The sequence below is a fragment of the Chiroxiphia lanceolata genome, chromosome 7, assembly GCF_009829145.1.
Source record: "Chiroxiphia lanceolata isolate bChiLan1 chromosome 7, bChiLan1.pri, whole genome shotgun sequence".
NCBI classification, from domain to species: Eukaryota; Metazoa; Chordata; class Aves; order Passeriformes; family Pipridae; genus Chiroxiphia; species Chiroxiphia lanceolata.
In genome coordinates this window covers 17921938-17946856 of record NC_045643.1, presented here as the reverse complement: position 1 = coordinate 17946856, position 24919 = coordinate 17921938, and the positions used below count along the sequence as shown (strand labels likewise).

Sequence of the window (24919 nt, the reverse complement as noted above, 5' to 3'; positions counted from 1 at the left end):
AGCATGTTAAAGTGCTAAGGAGTCTGACACTGTAAAGCACAGTTTTTACAATAAAAGATGTATTGGGTTAATATGGCTACTCACTGATGCTTACCTGACTAAATATCTTTGCACATTAAATCAAAGATACTTACAATCAGTCTTAAGATAAACCAGCTTTCAAATTTTCTAATAAAGAGCAAGCATTTCTCCTACTGAAAACAGTGGAGTTTCACAATGTGCTTTTAAAAACTACAGGAGGACTCAGAAAAACAAAACTTCTGCTTTTATATTATTTTGGTAGCTATTTCAGGGACTTTAGCTAGCAGTTATCATGTAAAAGAAGATGAGAGGAGAAAACTAAAAAAAATAAACACACTTATAAGAAAATAAGTTTAATGTGCTAAAACACATACACAAACATCTGTAGCAGTACTATTAAAAATATAAATTTACAGGAAATTATGTTGATTAATGAAAACAAATTAATTCCATTGAATGAAATTAAATACAGCACTGAAATTCATTGCACAGCACTAAATACACTGATGCAAACAATAAAAGCTCAAAGACAGAGCTGCATCTCCAAAAGTTGACATTACTGTAATTTTTAAGAGTTTGTAACTACATGCATTTCAAAATATTTTTCAATATTGATCTTTATATTATAACATATTTACATTCAAAGGCAAACCACTACAGCTCAGCTCTTACTGTCCTCTGGGAATAAATTAGTTGATCTCTATGGCTATAATCATCCTACATCAATATTTAAAATACATAATATTATTTTCAGCATTAAATAAGTTCCCAGATAAACATATAAAACTACCAAAATAAACTAGGTCTAAATAGTAAAAGACCTGAATTACTGTATACTGATTTTAGGTTTTTGAGCCCAACTGTGTATCCATGAGGAATATAATGACGTTATATTGCTTTTATTGCTGAAAATGTAATCCGAGCAAAGCAAAGGAGGAATGAACCATCCGCAACCCAAACAAACTTAGTGAATACAAAATGAAAAGCAACATCAATTTCACTGCAGACAAACCCAGTCACACAGATTAAGCAAGCACAATACTGGTACGTCTTATCTCTGACCACAGGAGGAGGGTAGACAGATTCTACAGGATGAAGAAATTCAGACTATGTAATAGGCAGAATCAATTGTTACCTGCCTCAATCAATGCAGCTCCACTTTCACTGTTCAGCAGCTCACAAATAATTAAAGTTATCCTGGACAAAAACCTCATCTGTAATGACTAGCTAACCGCCACCATGACAAACTTCAAAGTCAGTGATATCAATCTGAATTCAATAGTGTGGAACTGGATATAGCTGATGAATAAGTATGAATCTTACCCTGATGGTCCATGCACGCACTTCATCTGGGCCTGCAGTGAAAAAGTATTCTAGTTGGAGTGCTGCATATCCAGCCTTAATGATCTTTGCTAAAGCACTGAAAAAAAAAAGAAAAAAAAGAAAGAATCCAATTCATTCAGCATATACACATAAAACAGCTAAATGCGCCAAGTAATCAATTTACGTGGAAAGACATCACATATTTTGAAGATACCAGGTCTACTTTTTAAGCACAGCAATAATTGCAGTAGCCTTTTACTTTGAACTCTCTTCAGAAGAACCACTTTTTTACTGCAGAATCATAAATATAGTATTTTGATTTGTTTATTTGGCAGACTACAGAAACATGGGATAAATTTAAATCACTCTATCAGGCAGCACTTTTGGTCTCATGCAATTTTCAGGACTCCAGGTCATGAAAGCATATCTGTTTGACTGAAATTCAATATTGAAACAATTTATTACAGTTCTTCAAAAAATTATGGCAAAATTTTCTCCACCATCCTCATTCCCCATGGATGACGAAACAGTTTTGGTGATCATTCCTCCTCAAAAATATACATAACTAATACCTATGTTATAATTAAAACACTGTACAGAGATGACAGATGACAGTTAAAAACTTAATTTAAAATAAATCTTTTCACTCTGTCTCATGGTAAAGAAAGGAGAAGATTCTCTCTTTATAATGGTAATTACTCTGTCATTTATTATTCTATCAGCGCAAGCAATTAAATTACTGCAAGGAAATAGTTGATAATAAAGTGTAGGGAAAATGAATGCTAATTAACCTTTGTGTCATGTTCTCTTCCAGATACTTCTGTTTCTCCTCAGCACTCATATCTTGCAACTTGAGTTCCAAGGCCCCACTAAAAGGAATGACCAAAGCACCCGGGTCGTGCTTGTCCACCCACTCTTTAATTTTTATCAACCTGTAGACAACAAAGGGCACAACATTATCTTGTAGTGCATGCATGGCTGTACCACATTCATTATTATCAAGTAGCACATACATATTCATAAGAATTGCACGGATTTATGATGCCATCTTTTTGTGTATTGCTTTCCAAGGTCAAGGCATTAACAGGCAGCAATTGCTTCAGGTGTACTCCATTAACATTTCACTGTTTCTTGGTTTCTGTTTGGCATTTAATCTATCAGAAATAGGCATAATTTGGGACAATAACTAGGTGTTTGGTAGAGGTTAAATACTTGCAATCTGAAATGTATGAATAAAACTTTCTGAGAGAAAAATGTACTTCCAAGAGTGATATTTATCAAATATGGTAAAAACTGAAGGCCTTCAGTTTTTCCTGAGTTTTTTTTCCTTTTTAATAAAATAAAAAGGCATCTCAGTAGCTGGGGCAGCTGATATTAACAGATAGAAAAGAACACCATAAACTCCTATATAGCAAGTCACACCCTGCTTTTTCTGGCTATTGATCTTGGAATATGCCACAGCTGACGAATACATGGCTGTGTTTCTACTAGTTTTTCCCTTCTTTCTACTGTTGACCCAGGACAAAGCTTCTGGATATTACACTATGATTATTTTTAAATAAACAATAAAATTTCCTTTTTCTCTTCATCTTCAATAACTGGCAACATCCATAGTCGTTTGGTGTTCATCCTTTTTTTAAGTTGAATGAAACAACAAATTTAGAGCTACAGTTGGTAGTTTTTCAGTGTTCAATATCCTATTAGAGTTAAGCAAAACTGGCAGCCTCCAGGCAGCCAGAAGGGCCAACCACGTCCTGAGGGGCATCATGCCCAGCATCGCCAGCCGGTCGAGGGAGGGATTGTCCCGCTCTGCTCTGCACTGGGGCAGCCTCACCTTGAATATTGTGGCAGTTCTGGGCATCACAGTATAGGAAAGATATTAAGCTATTAGAGAGCATCCAAAGGAGGACAACGAAGGTGATGAAGGGCCTTGAGGGGAAGCCGTGTGAGGAGCGGCTGAGGGCACTTGGTCTGTTCAGCGTGGAGAAGAGGAGACTGAGGGGAGAGCTCATTGCAGTTACAGCTTCCTCCTGAGGGGATGAAGAGCGGCAGGCATTGATCTCTTCTCTGTGGTGACCAGTGACAGGATCTGAAGCTGAGTGAGGGGAGGATTAGGTTGGATATTGTAAAAAGTTTCTTCACCCAGAGGGTGGTTGGGCACTGGAACAGGTTCCCGAGGAAAGTGGTCACAGCACCAAGCCTGACAGAGTTCAAGAAACATCTGGATGATACTCTCAAGCACATGGTGTGATCCTTGGGATGTCCTGTGCAGGGCCAGGAGTTGGACTCAGTAATCCTTGTGGGTCCTTTCCAACTCAGAATATTGTATGATTCAGTGAAAACTTCACAGCAATAGCTGGTATTTAAAAATCCTCTAAATGCAGGCAACACATTCATGACTTCAAGTACTATTTATTTTAAATTGATGGGAGACACTTATAAACTACCTCTAAAGAGTTCCCTGTTATTACCAGGGCACTATTTCTGAACAGGTGTGAATAGTAAGAATGACAACTCTGCTCAGTAAGCAAACACAAGAGGCATGGGAATACTTCCTGTACAAATAACCAAATTAAAAAACGGTGCTTTGGGTGCCAGAGATGTTTCAGACCTGAAGCACCCACTATACAGCACAGGGCTTTATGCTTGCTGAGTTCTTTTTCTTAGTCCTGCTAATCTGCAAGATTTAGACTAAGGTTTTAACTGCTATTATACTAAAGTGCTTTGAAACTGTGGCCTGCAAACCTTTAAATAATCAATGCAAATGTCACTTCAGAAAAAAATGAACTGAACCACAAGTTCATCAACACACATTTGTCAAAGAAAATAGCAGGGGATCAGAGCTATTATGAGATTAAGTGCATGGCCCACTGAGTAGGGTTTTAGATGGGACAAAGAATATAGAAGTTCACTCAACAGTTTTCACACGTTTGTTATATAAGGCTGGTCTTCTATCATTTACTTATGTAAATAACCATCAGTGTTTTTCAATCCTCATTATACTAATCTTTTTTTCCTCCAGTTACCCAATGAAAATATAGTCTGGTATCCAGGACTGATATTTAAACACTACTGCTTTCAGAAACATCTGAATTGAAAATCACACTTAAGGTGTGTTTCTGAATGTAACATTTAACAGCACTTCTAAAACCAACATTTGTAGTTAACTAATTTATTTTGGCTAACAAACTGGGTATCAAAGTTCTGAGCTTATAAATGCCAACTTTATACAGAAAATATATCTCAAAATGAATCTAATATTCATAAGCGTATTTCAACATTTGTGCATACATCCTTTAGAGATTTCTTTAAGGAAGTATCTAACATTCGTCTCTAGACTAATTCAATAATGTGCTAAGTGAAAGACAGAATGAAACATGCAAACTTGAAAAAGTGAAATGAGCATGAAAATAATGTCAAAAATTGGATTCAAATTCTGTTTGGTAAATATGGTCATCATAACTAATAAACTAAGAACTATTGTGGAACAACAAGATAAGAAATAATTACTTTGGCTAAAACACCAATTCAGAATAATAATAGTTTCAGACTGTCATTTTAACAGCTTTTCTATTGAGTCCTTAGAGGGATTATTTGCATTCCTCAGGTATTCTATTGTACGATTCAGATGAATAAAGACTTACAAATCATTCCTCTACCGCCAGTGTGAGACTTTGATCCAGTGAATACACCATTGTACCTTAACTATAATTGGCAAAAAACCTGACAGTGTAGAGCATCACAAGCTTAATAACAAAGGAGAATATCTCAAAGTGTTGACAGATGATCTTCATAATGCAGGAGCAGAGCTGGTACATTTTAGCAATAAATGAGCACTGAGGTCTAAAGGTCTCTGAAGTGACTGACATCAGACCTGCTACAGCCTCACTAAAAGAATAAGGTACTGCATCCCACTCCGTACAGACAGATTCTCTGCCAGAGTCTTTCACTTTTGTGACTTTCAATGTCACAGGAATTACCAAAAAGTACCAGGGAATTCCCTTAAAGGTGATAAAAATAAATAAAACAAAAAAATGTAAACACTCAAGTATAAATATTGATATATTTCAAAATTACATTTTCCCCAAAGCAAAAGGCTTGACTAATAATCAATAAAATAATAGTGCAAATTTGCTTTCCTATTAGGGATAACTAAGTGTGCTAAACAGAACAAAATGATCTTAACAAATGGTAACAATTAATGTCAAAGTCTGTTTTACTTGAGCACATAATTTTTCCAAGGAAATGATGTATGTCTGTAAAAGGACAGCATTAGTACACTTATTTGGGCTTTTGTTAAGATAAGCAAATCCTGGAGTATCTCTCCATTATTTCATGCTATACTTGAAAATGAACGATGAAGGGTATTGGATTTTAGGCTTAGAGAAAAGACTTTTGACACTTTATACAAAAACACCACACACTAAAAAATGAAAAGTAAAAAAGAAAAAAACAAAGAAAACCACCCAACAATAGAACTGGAAGCACCAATGGCCATGATTAACAGCTGAAACTACTTTAAGAAACAAGTAACTATTCGAGATGAAAACCCTTCTTCACAAAGTAAACTGAAAACCGTGAAAACAGTGTACACATGAAAAGTGATTTAAAATACCCTCTTTCCCAATTAGGTTTCTAAAAATGTCATTATTAGTAGAGTTACAACTAAATTCTGATTATACAACATAAATCAGAAAGAAGAAAGCTTATGCTAGTACTACTCAATAATAACAGCAAGGGAACTCTTTGACATCCAACAGCTTTTCCCTATTGAGATGGCTTGGTTCTTCCCTCCCCTGTGCAGAGGAGGAGTGTGCCAACAGCAACTACTGAGGGTTCCCGAATTGAAATCTGATTCTATTTGCCACAAAATGGACAAAATATCCTTTCCGAAAAGAAAATACAGACCCGAGAGACAGCAAGACATCCATTCATTCTGTGACAGCAAAAAGAAAATATGTACAACTGTGTAAAAATCTGACACAAGAACAAAACCCAGGCAAGCGCAAAAACAGATTTTATCAGCTTGCAAGTGAAGGCAGCACTGAAAATCCTGGCAAGGAAAAACAGCAAAGAGGAATTCAGATGCTCCCTTCCACCTAACACTGTTACTGTTATTTGGTAAGGAGTATCAGAACCATATCAGCATATCTACTAAACAAAAGGTGCCAGTGACTTCAAGAGCAGAAGGATCAGGACAACTACCAGAGTTAACTCCTGATAGTAAATCAGAAGTCAGAAGACTTTGGAGAAAGGTTTAAAAATGATGGCACTCATTGAGAAGGCCAATAAGCAAAGAACACCACAAAGGGGAGTTGTACAGAAGGGGATGTCTTTGCTTTAAAATGGTGATGCTTGCTGAGGCAGAAGAAACCAAAACCTGCAGCCAACCAAAATAAAAAGGTACAAAAGTTGCAGCATGTACGTTAACTACAAATCAATATTTGAGAGAATTTCACATGAGAGATCCAGCTGGGAACAGAGACAGAGTTCAGATAGAAATCTGAAGTAGTGATGGAAGAGAGAAGCTGCAGAGAAAGCTTAAGCTCGGTGGACACCTGCAAGACAAGATGATCTGAAAAACTGACCCCTGAGAAGAAAGGTGATTTGTGACAGTATGCTTTTGTACAAGCAAGACCAAAAAAACCCCCATCTAACTCATGGAAGAGAAACAATTGTTTTTCTGTTCTGAACTGAGTGGAACATGGCAGAAACAGAAGGGCATGGCAAGGACAAAGAAAACATCAGGCAGCACAAGAAGGAAAGAAACAAATGTAGGTAAGATCAAACTAAATTATCCAAATATACAAAAGACTCAAAAAAAGATCCACAGATAGGAGTGAGAACAAGAAGACCTAGAAATTCCAACAGGCTCTTCTTGTTGGCAGTTCTGAGCAATTCTGATTTTCAAAACCTTCCAAACTCAATCTGTTTAGTGCTTGCAAAAGTTTTCCATATGTGTAGCCTAAGCCACCTTTATTTCAATTTAAATGCATTAGTTAAACTGAGCCTGTAGGCTATGAACTGAGAATACACACTCCCTATTTTTTCTTAAAACTTGAGGTCTTTTTTATTTTGAGCTTTCCTTGTAAACCACATACTACTTCTAACTTTGAACCTTTTTTCTGGAATCTCTCCAATTGGTCTAAAAGTTTCTGGAAGCATACATTACCTAATGCACTCCTCAGAGCTCTCAATAATAATGTCTTACAAGCACTAAAAATACTAGAGGATTAACTCAACTTTTCAGGCGATTCTCCTTTTTATTAAACCCAGTCTAGCATTTGCTTTTTTGTGACAGCACTGCAACACTATCTCAAACTCAGTTTATAACTTACTGTGTGACCCTGCTTGGCTAGCTATTCTTACTACTGTGTTTGCATAGTTGATTATTCCTGCATAAAATCTTTCTCAGGAATTGCACCGTAGCTGTTTTTTTCCTAATGATTTCTTCTATTTCTTGATATGCTCCTAAATTATCATTTTGTTCTATACATACATGGACATCTCCTAGTTTGGGGGTCATCTACAAATTTAACAAGAATGCTCACAATCCAGCTCATTAATGGAAATACCTAACAGTATTCAACCAGCAGCCAGTTCTGCAGCTCTCATAATGAGATATTATTTGTTTGGAAAGTGTATCACTCATAACTATGCTCTATGTATTATCTTCCAACTAGTCTTGCACACTCAACTTCCAGTAGTTCCCATCTTGTTCAAATATTTCCTATTTTGTTTATGAGAATGTTGTTAAGGCATCGAAATCTTTAAAGGCTTAATAAAAATCCCAATATGTAGTAAAGTATATTTTTTCACTACATGCAAGACCATTAAATTTATCACAAACAAAATATTAGTCACATGACAATTTAGACAAGTCATAAACAGACAACATGAATTCATGAAGACTACTGGGTTGCCTGAAGAGAATTAAAACGTTGAATTGTTCCAACATTTTTCTTGAAACCAAAGGAAAACACATTGACTTTAAAATATCTTCTTTCTTCTTCCCTCTGTGGCTTTCTTTTGTCTTTTGAAGCCTCATTCATTATCCACAAATTATCTAATATGATGATGAATTGGGCAACAATTATTTTTTTTGCCAGGTCCGAAAACTGTGAGGACCACTAAGTTTAGATGATTTGGTGGGATGGGAGAGGAAAATCTAATCTACCTAAGCACCCGTATTGTATGACACAGCTCCTAGGTGATGTCCTTCCCTTCTATTCTGTGAGCATGCACAGAATCCACAAAGATCAGGTTCCACTGTTCTCAGTGCTGTACATATGTATAGGTGAGTATGTGTATGTATTCATACATAAATCAGAAACATGCACAGGTTCAGTAAGCTTTCATGCCAAATTTCTATAAATAACAAAGAATGGAATGGTAAAAGTGACACGGGACTCACTCTGCTGTATCAGAGTACCATGCTGTAACTCTTTACTGCTACCTGCCTCTCTTAGGGTATCCCTTTCTTCTTGCACTACATAATGAGAAAGGATGACTAAACGGGAAAACATTAAGGAACAAAAAGGTACCTTCTTCCTCACCATGATAGTTTCCTTTTTATGAAAATCACAAATCTACAGGAGGTTTGGGAGTACCTGTTACAGACCTTGGCAACCACGTTTCAAATCATCAGTGACACTTAGGAATTTTTTTATTCCCTGTTCCCAGCTGGCCAAATGGAACACAGTAATCCTTTGATTTCAAAAGCCCTTTCCCAGCCCCCACTTTCTAGTAACAGTTCAGAACAAACACACTGCCTCCACACACTCGCCGTACTACTGGGCTGCTCCCTGGTCAGGAGTGTCCTCTCAGCCCCTCAGGAAAAGAGCTTCAGGGACTCAGCACTGCGTTTATCCTGAACACTTTAAGTTCCTTGATAGCTGTCTACAGTTCAATGTCTATATTTCCCCCCCAGTAGTCACTGCATTCAGACGGACTTTACGAGAGACCAATGTGGAGAACCCGTCTCACATGTTAGATGTCATATCTCCCAACACAGATTGACTCGAGCCTTGAAACATGCCGTGGAATAGTCTTTTAAAATTTTTACTACAACATTTCTGGGGACTTGTAACACACCCCATGATCTCAGGAACCTTATGACAAAATGGATATATATAAAGTATTTCATTCTACTAGATCCGGATTCCACATTTTTTAACTTCATTGTAATTTCAATTTATACTGTATCAAAAAAAAAAATCATAGAAGTTCCTGATCAACACTGTCATTTGACATTTATTATAGATGGGTTTATAACTTTCCTTAACATTCTCCTTTGAAATGTAAGTAATCCCAGGCTCTCTGCCTCATGTGCGTCAAAGCAAGTTCTTCCAGGGCCTTGATCTCTATTATGGTCATTATCTTAAATCCCCTATAATTCTGCAAAATCATTTGTTAGATGGGGTGACTAGTATTGCACCTATTTTAGTTCAGGTCGTATCCCAGATTCTAAAGAAACATTTTCATAATGTGGACATGAGTTTCTCATCCCATTCCTTATCCATCCAGATGTTACTCTTGATTTTCTGCTACCAGCTGCACACGGAGCAGGGACCCTACCAGCACTCCCTGCATACTCAAACTGTTCACCCACAAAAATAACCCAGTAGAAAAGCAGGTTTGGGAGGGAGAATTTAATTCTTTCATATCCCCCCTCTCCCGCCCTTGTCTTTTAAGATGGACTAGTTCACTTTCCCACATACCCTATCAACTGTCTGTGCCAACATAACTGAAGGGTGATGTAGGAACAGGTGAAGCCTGTTAAGGACGGGGTGCCTAAATTGGTCTACACCCCAAAAAAAGAGTGATGCCATGGAGCCAAATTCAATCAGAAATGTTGTTGTTTGTTATTGGAGAATGCTCGTAAATGGCATGACCCCTGAGTAAAATTATCCCATATGAGATCACTTACAAACGGATTCTTCCAGGCAGAAAGTATTAGTTGACAGGAAGAAAAAAAATCAAGGCAATATTCTGAAAATTCATATCAAAGCACTTCATGCCCTCAAGATATAATTCTGTTAACGAACTGTCTAACATGAGATGTTATTAATATACAGTTCTCATTTTACCTGGTGTAGAAAGCTACCTAGAGACACTGTCTGTTTAATGGTATGCTAAAAACACGTAAGGACACAACCCGTCACTTACAGCTTTATACTACTGACTAGTTTTTGAATGTATTTCACATAAAGATTTGGCTTAACTGACATGAAACTTTTTCAGTTTGCAAGATGTGGGAATTGTGAAAGAAATAATACCAGAGAATATAATATTACCTGTAAATCAAGGACAGGCAGTACTTAATGGACAAAATATTTTTATAACTAGGAGAAATAAAGCAAGCGTAACAGAAAAATAAAGTTCATGACCTACAAACAGTTTGAATTAAAAAATATCAAGATGGTAGAAAGACAAAGAGGTAAAATAATCCAGAATGAATTTTTTCTACTGATATATATAAATAGAGCTCCCAGTAAGAAAAGCTTTTTCAGTGCATTATACAGCTTATATAATTCCACCTAACAAAAGGGCAGTCAAGGTAACCCTATATTAAACATTTGTAAGAAGCATCATTCAGAAAGAATATAGATCTTAAAATCCACTTTTAAAACATTAGTTTCTGATCTAATTTTCAGGACTGCAGTAATATCTCTATCCAGACTACGGTCCTCACTAAAGTGATCAAAATTAATTATGATTTAAACAGTAAGTAAAATGGTACTACACTGCCACTGTACCACGTTGCTGGCAGGCTTAGAGTCCCTAGTTCTCCTTGGTCTGCCAATTGCAAACATAGATTCTGTCTTAACTAAAGAGGCAGCTATAGCTGTTGTTGTCAGCAAGGATCAAGCACAGCCAAGACTGAACTACTGATGAACCTGCATAACAATACAAACTGCAACAAATGGTGCACATTACATTTCCTAGTTATGGGCAAACAGGCTCTACTTGTAGCATTTGTACCTTGGACTGGAAAGATGCCTTTTAAAGTCACATCTTGTTGTTCCTTCTGCTGTCATTTATAAAGTGCATAGTTTAGAAAGGTTTTCTTGAAAACTATAACAATCTAATTTAACAAATGATCATTCATAAATTATAGCAAGAAGAGGCAAATCTCAGTCACAAGACTTACATGCAAAATGATGACTGAGGTACTACTACAAATTAGTAGAAAGAACTCCTATTCCATATTCATGCCGTGGTCTGATATTTTTAACTTTTGTCTCTTGAAAGGACTTCTTTATGTCACATGGAAAACTGTATTCTTAAGTGTCCTGTACAAAGTAGGACAATTCATACCAACAGTTATAGTAAAGTCTCAAATATATAAACTCAAAAAATTGTAAGCCATTTATACATAGAATATTTGATTAAAAAACCAAAACAGGTGATGCCTTAACAAGATAAACTTTACATGAAATACATGATGGACACCACCATTTTAAATTTATATTCTTTAATTCTTTTATGCACTGTGTGCATGCAAGCAAAATACATAGTCATACTCCCAGACAAACAAAACTATCTATATAAAACTTCTATGTAATGAAATAAATATATACAAACAATGCTTGAAATAAGACACTATAAAGACCAATTGAGAATGTATTTCACTAGTATTAATTAAAAATTCTGCAATGAGTAACACAAATGCAGACTACAACATTGTTAGTTTTGGCTTGTGCTGATGGCACACAGCAATTTAATGAAACCTAAATAAACTGGATAAGAATATTCCCCTCTAGTTCTCTTACTGAAATATCCTCTCCTTCTCACAAATAATAGAGGGAAACGTCTTCCTCACTTCTCCAGAATTAGCCTGTGTGATCTTAATTGCAGAGCCTCTCTAGACCACAGAATTCACATGAATGTTCTCTTCCTTCCTCTATCAGTTGCTAAAAACTATGTAAGTATTAAAATTGCAAGAGTCAAATTTACCACAATAAGAATATTTGAATTAAAGTAATAAACCCTGCTTATTCCTTCTGCCCCCTTGGGCCATTACCAACTACTAACATTTTGTGATGACACAATACTACAATTTTACAATTCTATGTTTTAAGAAACAATTTTAATGAGACTAGTAAAAAGAATCATAGAAGCTGGTGTACACTGGGCTAAGTTGTGGGATTTTTGGTGCAAAAAGATCGAACTTGCCACTAGGCTGGAATATGCTACTCAATAAATGAGAAATTAACTGGTATTTATCCAGACAAAGAACATCATCTAAGCTCTCAGTATAACAAGAAAAGAGTTGAGTTGAATGGTTAATATTCAAACGACAGCAACTCAAAGAATACAAGGCTTTATTTCAGGGCTCCATTTCTCACTTTCTTCTTAAAGCATCTTCCCTCTCCCCTTTCCATAGGCTACTTTAGAAACTAACCCTCACCTTAAGTGCCTAAGACACATAAAATTATATGGTGTGCCTCAGCCTCACCTCCTGCTAATATATTTCCCAAAAATACTGTCTAATAAATACAACAGCATATACTAACTATACTGTCATATGAACATGTCCATGTCCAAGTAAAACGCTAAATGAGTTTGGGATTTCTCAGTGTCCAGAGATGCCTTGTATGAAATGCACTTCACTAATTTGAAAAGCTGTCACAAAAATGTTCACAGACACAGTCTGTTCACCTGTCTAAACTATGGTGAAATGAAAAAAAAAATTAACAATGTCTGAATAATCTACTAAAACATACTTGTCCTAGGGGAACACTAACTTGAATTTTTTTCAGAAGCAGGAATAAGTATCTGGATCAGTGTCACGCCCCATTTATCTGACAGACTAAAGGATCTGTTAGACACAGATTTTTAAGGTTGAAAATGGAATGACAAAGTAAATTTGTGTCAGAAATAAATACTTCTGTGGGTGGGTGTACCTAAAACATTTTTATTTTCAAGCACAAAACTAAAATTTGGTTTATTAGAAAACTATTAGTTAACCTATCTTCATTTTCATATCAGTTATGGAATGAGGAAGCATTCAATGCCCCTAGCAATTTCAACAATATAAAAATAATTTGAATAAAAAGAAGTTCCACCTTGAAGTTACAGCACAATGGTAGGCTTTACCCTTACAAACACTGGCATTAACAATAGGATCAAAAAGCCAAACCTAAAAAGCAAGCTAGTTTTATTTTTATGACTTGGCCCAGAAACCATTTTTCAATAGAAAGTCAGAACATTAGCCCAAAACCATACTAATTCATGTTCAGTCTCTTGAGTAAAGAAAAGGCTCCATGTGTGGTGGCATACATGATAGTTGTCAACATAAATGAAAATGTTCATGAATAAAAAACAGGCTGTATAAAGAGCTAATTATAATATTGCTATCAATTGCTAGCTTGCGCTTGCAAATCTTTCATATCATATAAATGCATTGTTTTTGACATTTCTCTGTAGCTAAACATCACATCATTTCACTTTTTAAAAGTAGTTCAAATATGCATGGGATATACTATAAGGAATGTGATCTACAGTTACACTGAAAAGGAAAAAAACTATGACATAAATGCACAGTCATTAAAAATTTAAAACATCAATCATTTCCCAAGTAAAAAAAAAAAATCTAGACTTCTAACAGCCTCTATAAAATAATTTCTACTTTCTGTATATTCATCCTTTCTATCCAAAACAGTTGAAAACACTTCACCCAATTATGCAGTTGAAGACTAAAATAATACATACATCCAAAGCATTAGTGACATTGTGAAATTATTCAACTTGCATCCAGATGTTTTCTTATCATTAGAAACACTGTTTATTTGCTTGAGGCAACCACCTACACTCTTCTAGGACATAAACTGTGAGAAATGTTTCAGTAACCAATGAAAAGCACCGTTCCTATTTTAATGCTCAAATGTTTTCTTCTGTTTTAGAAGTAGCATAGAATCTAAGTTTGTAAAAGACCTGCTCAACAGGCCCTGGTAAGTAATAAATGGTTAAAAGCAAACCTAGCCAAAGGAAAAATACTAAAATATCAAAGTGGGCAGTTATTCTGGGACATGATAGTCTATCCATTTCTCCACCAAAGAGTCACTTAACCAACATATACAATGCAATTTCAGTCTTAGTTTGCTTGAGCAATGACACCATGAAAGGAGAAATGATGACAGAAAATAACCTTGGGTAAACCCAAGTAATTTGGTTTAAAGGAAAAAATAAACCATGTCCTGATAAATTTATTCTCTCATTGATATGACATATGATTTTCTATACAGGAGAAAATACATCTGTAAAATATTTGATAGTGTGCTGTGTGTGAAATTACTCATTCAACTGGAGAAGAGGGGAAAGTGGATTTGTACAGACCGTGGACCAAGTAATGCGCTGGAGAACAAATTGGTGGTTTAGGCTATTGCTAATCAAACTTCACAAGGATCAAACTTAGGACTGATCTTGTTTAAATACATTAATGACCTTGATACAAACATTAGTTGCATGCAAAGTTTATGTTCAGTACAGAAGCAGGAGACATTTTCCTCAAGGAAAGTTATCATCATCAATTGGAAGGGACAGAAGGGGGATCATGAAGGGTTAGTGTTCTTCAGAGCAACTCTAAGCCATCACAATGCAACAGGAAAAAGGTAAATGTAATCTACAGATCCTGCTGGAAATGCTTCCCTTTGTTTAACAGGATGCTTTACATCTGCACATAAGGTATTCATGAAATACGTGGAATACTACATGCAGTTGTGATCAGTTAAATTCAGAACAGGTCTAATATTATCAGAGGAATGGGAACCTCATGTATATGACAGAGAGAAAAAAATTTATTAATTCCAGCTTTCAATAAGTACTGGAAGTAAACACCAATTAGATAAGATACTATTTAGTCTACAGGACAAAGCTGCCCGAACCACCAATGAAATAAGCCAGTCATGGAAAAAGAGACTGGAAATCAGCTGAACATTTTCAACCCTAGGCAGCAGCAAGGTTCTGTGAGCAGTCTCCCAATACAAAGTGCAAAACAATCGGCTACTGTTAAAAAAAAAAACAACAAACCCACAACCAAAAAAACCCTACCACCTTAATTAATTTATGAAAGTCATTATACTGTGTAGTTACCAACAATAACTGGTTCTGTGCTGAATGCAGAGGAGGGATTACAGTAATTTAGGGATTACCGTATAGTTACATGGAAGCACTACACTTTGTGAATTCAGAAGTACTTAAAGGCTATGCAGAAATGCAAAAGGGGGACAAAGGTCTCAATTTCATACGTAAAAACCAATACCTCCACTGGGGAGAAGGCACAAAGAATTCAACCACCACATACTCGACTGGGCTAGTGTTAGCCAGCTGACCAGCAGCAATAGGGCTGTCAGACTGATCACTATGCAAAAAGTCCTCCCAAGCCACAGAATACGATGCTACCTGCTGTTCAGTGCCTCATGGCACTGCTTTTTAAAGAAGGAGTATAAATTAGGGATCACTGTTGTAAGGAAACAAGACTCAAACTCTTGGACAACTAGACTTCATGAGTTCTGTTCTTCCAAAATAAAATGTAATTAAAGTCAAAAGTAGCCCATTATATCATATATAGTTACCAGTACCACTCATGAGGAGAGCACAGGTGAGGCAGAAGAGGTGGCTGCATTACTTGTGTCATAGTTGGCACTAAGTCATATCAAAATTTGGGCAAGGTACAATTTTTAAAATACCACTAATGAGAACACTGGACTTCTTTATCCTAATTGGTTAAATGAAGAAAATTAAGAATATTAACTTTAACATGTGTAAATATTTAAAATGAAATTTTCCTACTTGGCATCACAAACAGAGATCTAAAAGAAACAGAAATAAAACCCAGTCCTCCATCAGCAATTCTCCAGGCATGTAAAATGCCTTTAATATAAAGCCATCTCTTATCCTTCTCAAGTTCCACATCACAGTCAAATTTTGCTCCAGAGAAAGTGAATCCCATCATCATGAGTCTCCTATCCTATCCGACCCTACTGCACCCTCAAGAGTAAGCTTGTCCTTTGGATTCAGCAAGACCAGGTTGGCTGTAAAGGAAAGGAACACCCATAAGCAGACAACCCTTTGGGGCAGGATACTGATTTTGAAATGCACTGGCAACTTTTGTTGGAACATTTTTGAACTTCAAAGTGTTTCCTATTACAACATTAAGACACTTAATACAGCTGCACATGATTTCCAATTTCTAAAAAAGCAACCAATAAACACATTAAATTCTAAACTGAATGTACTCATTACATACTCATTACACAAACCTATCTTTGAGCTAATGGAGCTACAGTGAGTACTTGCCCCTCAACAGACTAGAGGCTATTCTACTGTAAGATATCACAGACACTACTAAGAACACAGAAACAAAGCACATAGTACCTCTGAATTTCATGCCATGCTTTGTAAGGAATAAAATCTAGTGAGTACAGTCTCTTCTGATCCCTTCTTCCCAAAATATGTCCACTTTCCCATCCAACAGTTCTTCGCCTTCTGTTGCTCACTGTGCTTTCTTTTCCCAGTGTTATCCTCCAGTCTTCAAAGCTTTCCATCTTGGTACAACAGCTCTTTAGCAAGATGTTTCGAAATGCAATCAACAAAACTGAGTCCTCCCTCCTACCCCAGCTTGGGTCACTCCCACACTCCTCCTTCCTTTTATCTCATTTGCAGGGTTACCAGTTCTGGTCCTGGCCAGGGACCCACTTCCTGCTCCGTTTCCTTTGTGCTTTAACATACAGAGGTACATCAGAGGCACTTCCTAATTCCTGTTAGGCCTGGTCAATTCTTAAATTTAGCAACAGCTATTTCAAAGAAAAATTCCTTAGCCACTGTGTATCTCACAGTATTTAGCACTAAAATAAACGTCTACCACTGCACTTTCTTATACTTTTTTTTAGAAAATAAATCATACAAATATTAACATTTTAAAATTTGTGTTCTGTACAAATCCAATGTATACTAATAGGCTGAAATGAACTAGGCTCAGGAACAAAATACCAATTTAATAAACAAAACCAACCAAACAAAAAACCAATCCATTATATAGTTACTTCAGTAGCAGAGACACAGTAAAGATATATCTTATCAGATATATACAGTAATATCTGTTATAAAGAAATATTCAATACAAGTCTTTCAGTAGAATCTAGAAAAGCACAGAGCATACAGTTGTACACTTATCAGACAAAATCTCTTCACACAGGCAAAGAACAAAAAATGGAAATCTAAACAGAGCAAACTGAAACACGGTAACACTAACCAATATTGTATCTTTTCTGGGAAGAAAAGTTTCTCTCAGAAAAATATGTAGTCAATAGTTTCTGTTGTGCATTCATCTAGTTACTGCATGCTGTACTTCTGATACAAACCTGTGGAGCGTGCAACAGCAAACGCCAAGAGTACAAAAGTCTTTATATGACAATATTTTAGTTCTGCTCATGCATGTCCTCAGTTTTGCTATTTACCACAAAGAAAGCCCAACTATACATTATGAATCAATCAGAAAGAGGACACATTTTTAATGTTTTAACAAAAATAATGCAAAGTATGGAACTTCACTGTGATGAGATGCCTAAACCAGAAATATTTCTCCAGCACTACAGCAGTTATAACATATTACATAATAATCCTTTATGGAGAAAGCTCTTACTGAATTTGTAAAAAACTTTGTATGTTGCAATTTTCAGAAAAGCACCATTCTATAAATGCATCCCATTCATTCAGAAGCAACCCAGAATCAGTACTATAGAAGCTAAAGGTACTCTCAATGCAATGATTCATAGTTTCCCTAATAGAAAGATTCAGCAGTTTTCAGACGAGACCTTTATTCCCTCTCTGAATAAATGATGCCTGAAATTTTTATTCTTGTTCTAATGGAATTTCAATGGCCTTCACTGCAAATCTACTGGAAATTTTCGCATATTAAGTGGAAAAAATTAAATGATGTTAACCACATTTTAATGTGATTAAGGCTGACAGGGTCATTATTTCTGCTAATCACTCAGTTTAAAAAGCTCAAACAAAACTTTGTAATAGTCAACGTTTTTTCTGGTTTTCCATATGTCTACGATAGTTGAGAATTAAAGCCACTACAGAATATGAAACACGGCATGTATAATAAAAAGGATATATCAAATGTTTTCTGCAACTTGTACATGGATTTCATTATAATTAATTAAAGATTAAAAAAGGGTGGGGAATCATTCTTACAGTATGTATACCCCTTTACTTCTTTTGTCTTCCTCAATCAAAAGACGAAATAGAACAAGGGAATATATATATCTCTTTTCTTGTAGCTCCTATTTGCTATTGAAAACGAGAAAATATTTCTGCACGTCTTTACTGTGAACTAAAAGGTATATGTAAACACTGAAAATAATTTCTTAGAGCATGTCTGTTAGGCTCTGCAATAAGGAGTTCTGCTTATTACCATTTAGGATGGCATAAGCTGGAAAATGGGCATGAAAACAGTAGAAGAGAGGTAAGTGGCAGTGATGAAGAGCAAAGAATAGATAGTTTTCAGAGCGTCTTGTAGTTTTCGCTCATGGAGGATCAACAATAGAACAGAAAATTAAGGAGACCGCTGCTCTGGTCACCGGCTCAGCTTGAGAAGCACAGCCTTACAGCCAGCCCTCCTGCTCAAAGGTTTGCCACCGACAGCAGCAACCGTCGATGGAGCAACTCCCCAGGATCGACCACAGAACACAGAAGCCTTGAGGGTGATGGAAAAGGGTGGAAGGACTTAAATTAAAAAACAGACAGAAGTTTGTCTTGTTCATGCTACCAGAGGAGGGGGGGATGTTATTTGTGGGATTTATACTTTGTTTCTTTCTGGGTGGCAGGAGGTTGTTCACAGGTTTTCTTTGACTTGGGTTTTAGGCTTTTTGAAGGATAACCATTTTCTGTAACGACCACCACTGTAATGCTTATTGCTGTTAATATTAAATATCACCCTCTGTGGTTCATCATTTCTGGAGGACCTGTACCTCTCACGCCATGTTATCTCTCTCCTCACAAACCCCATACTTACAGATGATTAAAAAAACAGGGGGTAAAAAAAGGCACGTCAGCATCCAAATTCATTTTTTCTATGTAAGTAACTTGCTTAATACTTAAGTTACTTAGACGAGAATGAAAGTGCAGACAGACTGATTCACATTGATCATTCCCATATGGTTTAATAGATACATTTCAACCTTACTGAATCACTAAAAACTGTATTACAGTAGCTTCTTGGATTACCAAAAATAATATTTAAAAATAGTAAACAGATCATTACCTTACTAACCTTAAGGTATGTGAAATTTATCTGAAAAATATTTTATTTCCTTTCCATTCCTTGGCAAAGTATCCAAACACAAAGATTTTTAGATCTACTTTATGATTATAAGAAAAGATGCTGAGTAAAAAAAATGGTAATTAATCACACATCTTTTCATGTAAGACTTTATTTCTATCTTCCTATCTAGAATGTACTGTTAACTATTTCAACAGCCAGCAGTTTCTTTTCCTAACAAACATTTGCTTCACACCTGAATACCTTCCATGACAAGAAAAAAAGTCCAATGACATTAGATCACTTACTATCAAGAACAAACTAGGTTAACATTAATACCATATACAGTTGTAGTTTGTGATGTTCTCAAAAAGAAACATTATTGGTATTGTTGGACTTTCTAGTTTTAGTGTGAAGCCATGCACTAGTGCATCAACTAACAACCCCACTGAATTCTTGTGCTCATCTAAGAAGGGACCCTGCTGAATGTCCTAATGCATCTTATTGTGAATCTTCAGCAAATAAAACTTCATGTATGAGCTCATGATGTGCTTTGCTGCTGGAAAGTCACAGGCTCTGTGGGAAGCTTTTTATCTTCCCAGCAGTCAGTTCTCTGAGAACATCAGTGCAGCTACTGTAGTTACCTGTAGATTACTTGTATTTTCTCACATCTGTGTCCAGCAATCTAAACCATGATGATAAAGGGTCATTAGGTTTTGAGTGAGGAAGGGGATGGACTAGACAATTTGCTCTGATAAGCTCCTTGTTGCGAGTGCCGGTTTAGAATGTGAAATGCAGGGTTATGCACATTCTCAACTCAAAACCCTGTGCTCTCAGAGCACCAATTAAAAATCATACTCAGCCCATCTTAAACTACATGAACACATCTTACCTGAATTTTTTACAATTAATAATATTGCAATAACCTAATTCTATCATGATAAGAAGGACATCAACTATCTATTAGCCACAAAAGAATTCAGGTACAATTACTAAGATAACTGCTGTTTGGAGCACAGCAAAGCAATTTCCCACAGTGGGACTTACAGTTCAATTTACCAGTTGGGCAAATATTTTGTGCTCTGTAGTGGTCCACAGAGTTAACAGTTACCTGTAACATTTGAGCAGTGTTATACTTGGAGAAAACTTTTTTCAACCTAAACAGGTGTTTCAGCTTTATCCGTTCCCATGAATACAGATTTTTTTTCCCAACTCTGTTCTAAGACCTCTTTTAAGACTTTTCAATTAACATTCAATGCAAATTTATGAAAGAGCCAATGGTCCTATTTTCCCATTCCAAGTTACTCACAATGAGATCTTGTAAGTTATAGGCTTCTTGGAAGAGGGATGAGAATAAGCACAGTGTCACCTATAAAATTATGTTAGTCCTCAAGTAACTTGATGAAGTGGTAACAGGCTTTTTTTTCTTTTTCCTTATGGGATATTTTGAATTCAGTAAAATAATAAAAAATCCCCCAATCACATGAATTAAACAAAATGGAAGAAGGTTGTGTTTTCATACGCAACAAAAGCAGATAATACCACGAATACAGTATACAGTTCCAATGACATGGTCAGTGACAGAACTGTGAGAATCCCTTAAAATATTTATTGGGAAATTTTGTGTCAAACTCCAGAAAGTATCATGATATTATCTTAGTCAACAGACTAACAGACAAAGGAAAGACAACGGAGTCACTGAATATTTCTTGGTCAATGTACAAGCCATCACAAGAAATTCAGAGATTTAAGGGTATCAAGAATATAACTACCAGACTTCCCTCTTCTTGAAATTAAAGATTAAAATAATTACCGTTCAAACACTAACTCATCAGCTTAGATAGTTCAAAAGGGTTTTTCGCCATTGCCCTTGCAGAGATGATGATATCCTGCTACGTTGCTTTTGAGTCTTAATTTCAAGTCAGTGAAGAAATACAGAAGGCTGATATTTTACACAAAAAGGTCTATTTCCAAATTAGAATAATCGTAGCAATGCACGGGCTCATAATGGATTTTTCACCAAGATTCAAAGACAGCATTTGAAAGAGAGTTCTTTAATTTTATCAATTAATTCTATTTCACACCTATGCATCTTCTAGTTCTGACTTCTGCAAGAGAACTAGCTACATACACCACATCTGTATTTATTTTTTTTTATTACTACATGGTCTTTAATGAAAATGCATCATTTTGAGAACGTTAACAGTCTGCATCACGAGAAAAAATGAATCCTTAATAATTATTCATACACCAAGTAGCTGTAAACCGAAATCATTTCAGAAGACCTGAATGTGTCAAGAACTTTGACAATTATGACTGGAGCCAGGAAACTGTAGCACTGCAGAATTTCTTATGAATTTTTCTAGTTACTTTTTATAAATGCTGTCCTAGATGACAGCTTAATGTGTACCACATGCAATATTTATTCTTCTTCAGTGTCAGACTGTCTAGCCATCCAAGGGAATACAAAGAATGTCACTTATTAGGATAAAAGCACAAGGAAGGTAATCAAGGACATATGTAACATCAGCCAATCATGCCCTATTTCAACATCCTATTCCATTCATAACAGTTCAACAATTATTTGCTTACTGATAACTTGCTTTCAGGCTGTTTGTGTTCCCCATAATGGTGGTTTGCATTTATTTTGCTCTTTAGAATTGGACACTTGCTGTGCCATGCATGTTTGTCAAAACTTTCTATCTTCTGTCAGAAATAGCTTTAGCATATCAAATAATTTCTGTTTGTCAGAAATCACTAATAGAACAATCTAGTTACCTTCTATGTCAATAGGGTACTAACACAACTAGAAATTAGAAACAAAAGGCTATCAGACACCACACTGCAAGACAGGAAGCTAAAACTATGTTTCTATTTAATATACTTTGATCATATAGCTGTGTCTTTATGGAAAACCTAGTATAGACATTAGATTCTGACTGGAATGGAAATGTACTTCAGCAAGATACTATCTGAACACAAATTCATTAACCTTGTTTTTAAGCTCGAGAACTAAATTCCTTAGTAGTCCTTCATGCCTCTTGACCATATTTCTACTTATTTATTTTACCAAATGCCTATACAAAATACTTGCAGACATCTTATCTGCTGATTCCAATCTATCTGATGGATCAAGTTATGAAAAAGCATTAGTTCACAAAGACAAGACAGGCAGATAGAGGGAGCCAAAGACAAACATTTACCCTCCATAAAGTTATTTTTAAATAATAGTACTAATAATAATTTTTAAAAATCCTATGGGAAACTGAACACACATGCACTTGCATGCACACTTCATTAATCTGAGTATCCTGGCACATAAAGGTTTTATTAAATAAAAAACAGGTATGGATTTAATGAGCCTCTGAAATAAAACATAAGCTGGAAGTACCATCACATGTTTTAGATTGACAACATGGTGCAGGTTTTCAATATATTAGGTGTAAGATTTTCTCTTTTGTTTTAATAAAAGCCATTTGGATTTAAATACATTTTCGCTTCAGAAATGTCCTACTGTGCCAATGCATGAGAACAAGAGAGAGACTCGATATACAATGAATCTGATTAATGCATTTTCATTGTCCGAGTCAATGAAGTACAAAACCAGCACATGCACTTAACTCTCTTTCAAGTACTTACCTTCTAAATCTCTCTTCAAGTTTTAGAAACTAATGTCAGAGAACAGTCAATCCCAAACATTATTCTATTTAACTTCTCTTCAAATTAACAATAATTAAGCTCAAGCATTGATAATAAAGGATAATAAGATATGCATGTCTCATCTGACAGTTCTTCCATTAAACATATGTAACGTACAAACTTTCCAGTTTAAACATGAAGATGCATCTATTCCTGGTTTCAAGGCAAGAATACATGGTTCTATCGATTGTAAAACTAGTGACTATCAACATCCAAACATAAGTCATCAGTATTAGCCATTAGAAAAAACTCAAGTTGTGAAAATAATATACTCTGCCAAAACTCTAGAAGGTAAGATATATTTCTTGGGAAACACAAGCAGTTAAATGAAAACATATTTCCACATATGTAATAAAAAAAGAGTTGTAAATAACCACAAAACTAAAAGGAAAACTGTTTTTTAAAAAAATGCATCAGATTTTCAAAATAGTCATCAATGAGAAATGTCTGTCAATTGTGAAACAAAGAATTCACATAGAACAAAAGTAAACCTAAAAAATGGGTGCCAAAGCCACAGCAGCCTATATTTCCAACTCTATAAAAGAATCATCCTTCTTAAACATTATTTTTCCATTTATAATAAATGATGTTCCCCTGTAGACCTTATTTATAGAAAACAGAACAATGTTTCATAACATATTCCTCCAGAGCATGAAGATGTTTCAGACCATTCACAAAGAACAATTTCAAGACGAGTATTTTTCCCATATCCTATAAATATCTCAAATATCAATTGCAGTGAGAGGAAGAATGGTAGGTGAAATAAAATAAACTTCAACTACAAAAACCCAGTGATATTAACACAATTCTGTAGCATGTGATAGCAAGGAATGTTTCAGGAAATGATCCAGACAAATTCAATAAGCAGAATTTTAGAGGTATATACAGATACTTTGCGAATCATATACACCAATACTGAGCAACACATTATGGAAAGATATTTACGAATTTGGACATTGTTTAAGAGATAGTATTACAGCAATGCTGATTGCAACGCGAAATCCAAAAAAGCAAAAGAAATACAAGTATATTCTCTTGTTATTTCCTAATGAGATGATATTATCATAGGCTTTTTGCTTTAAAAAAAGTCTAAAATCAAAGCTCATCTGCCAGTTATTGCAACTGTTGATGTGCCTAATATGAGAGTGAAGGACTGTCCTCTCAAAATCCACCAGTTACGGGCAGCAAGGAGGCATTAGATCCTAAAAAAGGAGGAGCTACTCACATTGCTCCCATCACACCAAGGGAGACCACAGCCACCCACCTCTCTAAAGTCATTGGACAGCCTTCCTCTCCATCTTCCAGATTCTCAATAGCACCCCCCCAAAAACAACTGCTGGCTTTTAAATGCTATGTCAGATATAACAGCGACCCAACAGATGTTAAAAGCTGGGGACGCATGCCCATATTATCTATTTCCCCCTTAATTTCAAAGAGAATTTATTTGTTTTAAGGACTATGCACAACTTCTGTTCCTATAGTGTCTAGTTGACAAAGGCAGGCTAACAATGCTCATTCATTCTGAAAGGCACGGGGCTTAATAAATTAATCAGTAATAAATAACTTAAGATCAGTAACTGAAGAATAAACAACTACTAAAAA

General features: G+C 35.7%; 1 protein-coding gene across 4 annotated transcripts in view; it reads right to left on the bottom strand.

Annotated features, from left to right (window-relative positions):
• Positions 1-24919, bottom strand: part of OLA1 (Obg like ATPase 1) — a 118276-nt gene that overhangs the window by 5273 nt on the left and 88084 nt on the right. For all 4 annotated transcript variants that reach the window (XM_032693286.1, XM_032693283.1, XM_032693284.1 and 1 more), the window contains 2 exons: positions 2136-2276; positions 1345-1441 (listed from right to left, as the gene is read on the bottom strand). In XM_032693286.1, coding sequence (XP_032549177.1) covers positions 1345-1441; positions 2136-2276 — 238 coding nt within the window. The remainder of the gene's footprint in view (positions 1-1344; positions 1442-2135; positions 2277-24919) is intronic.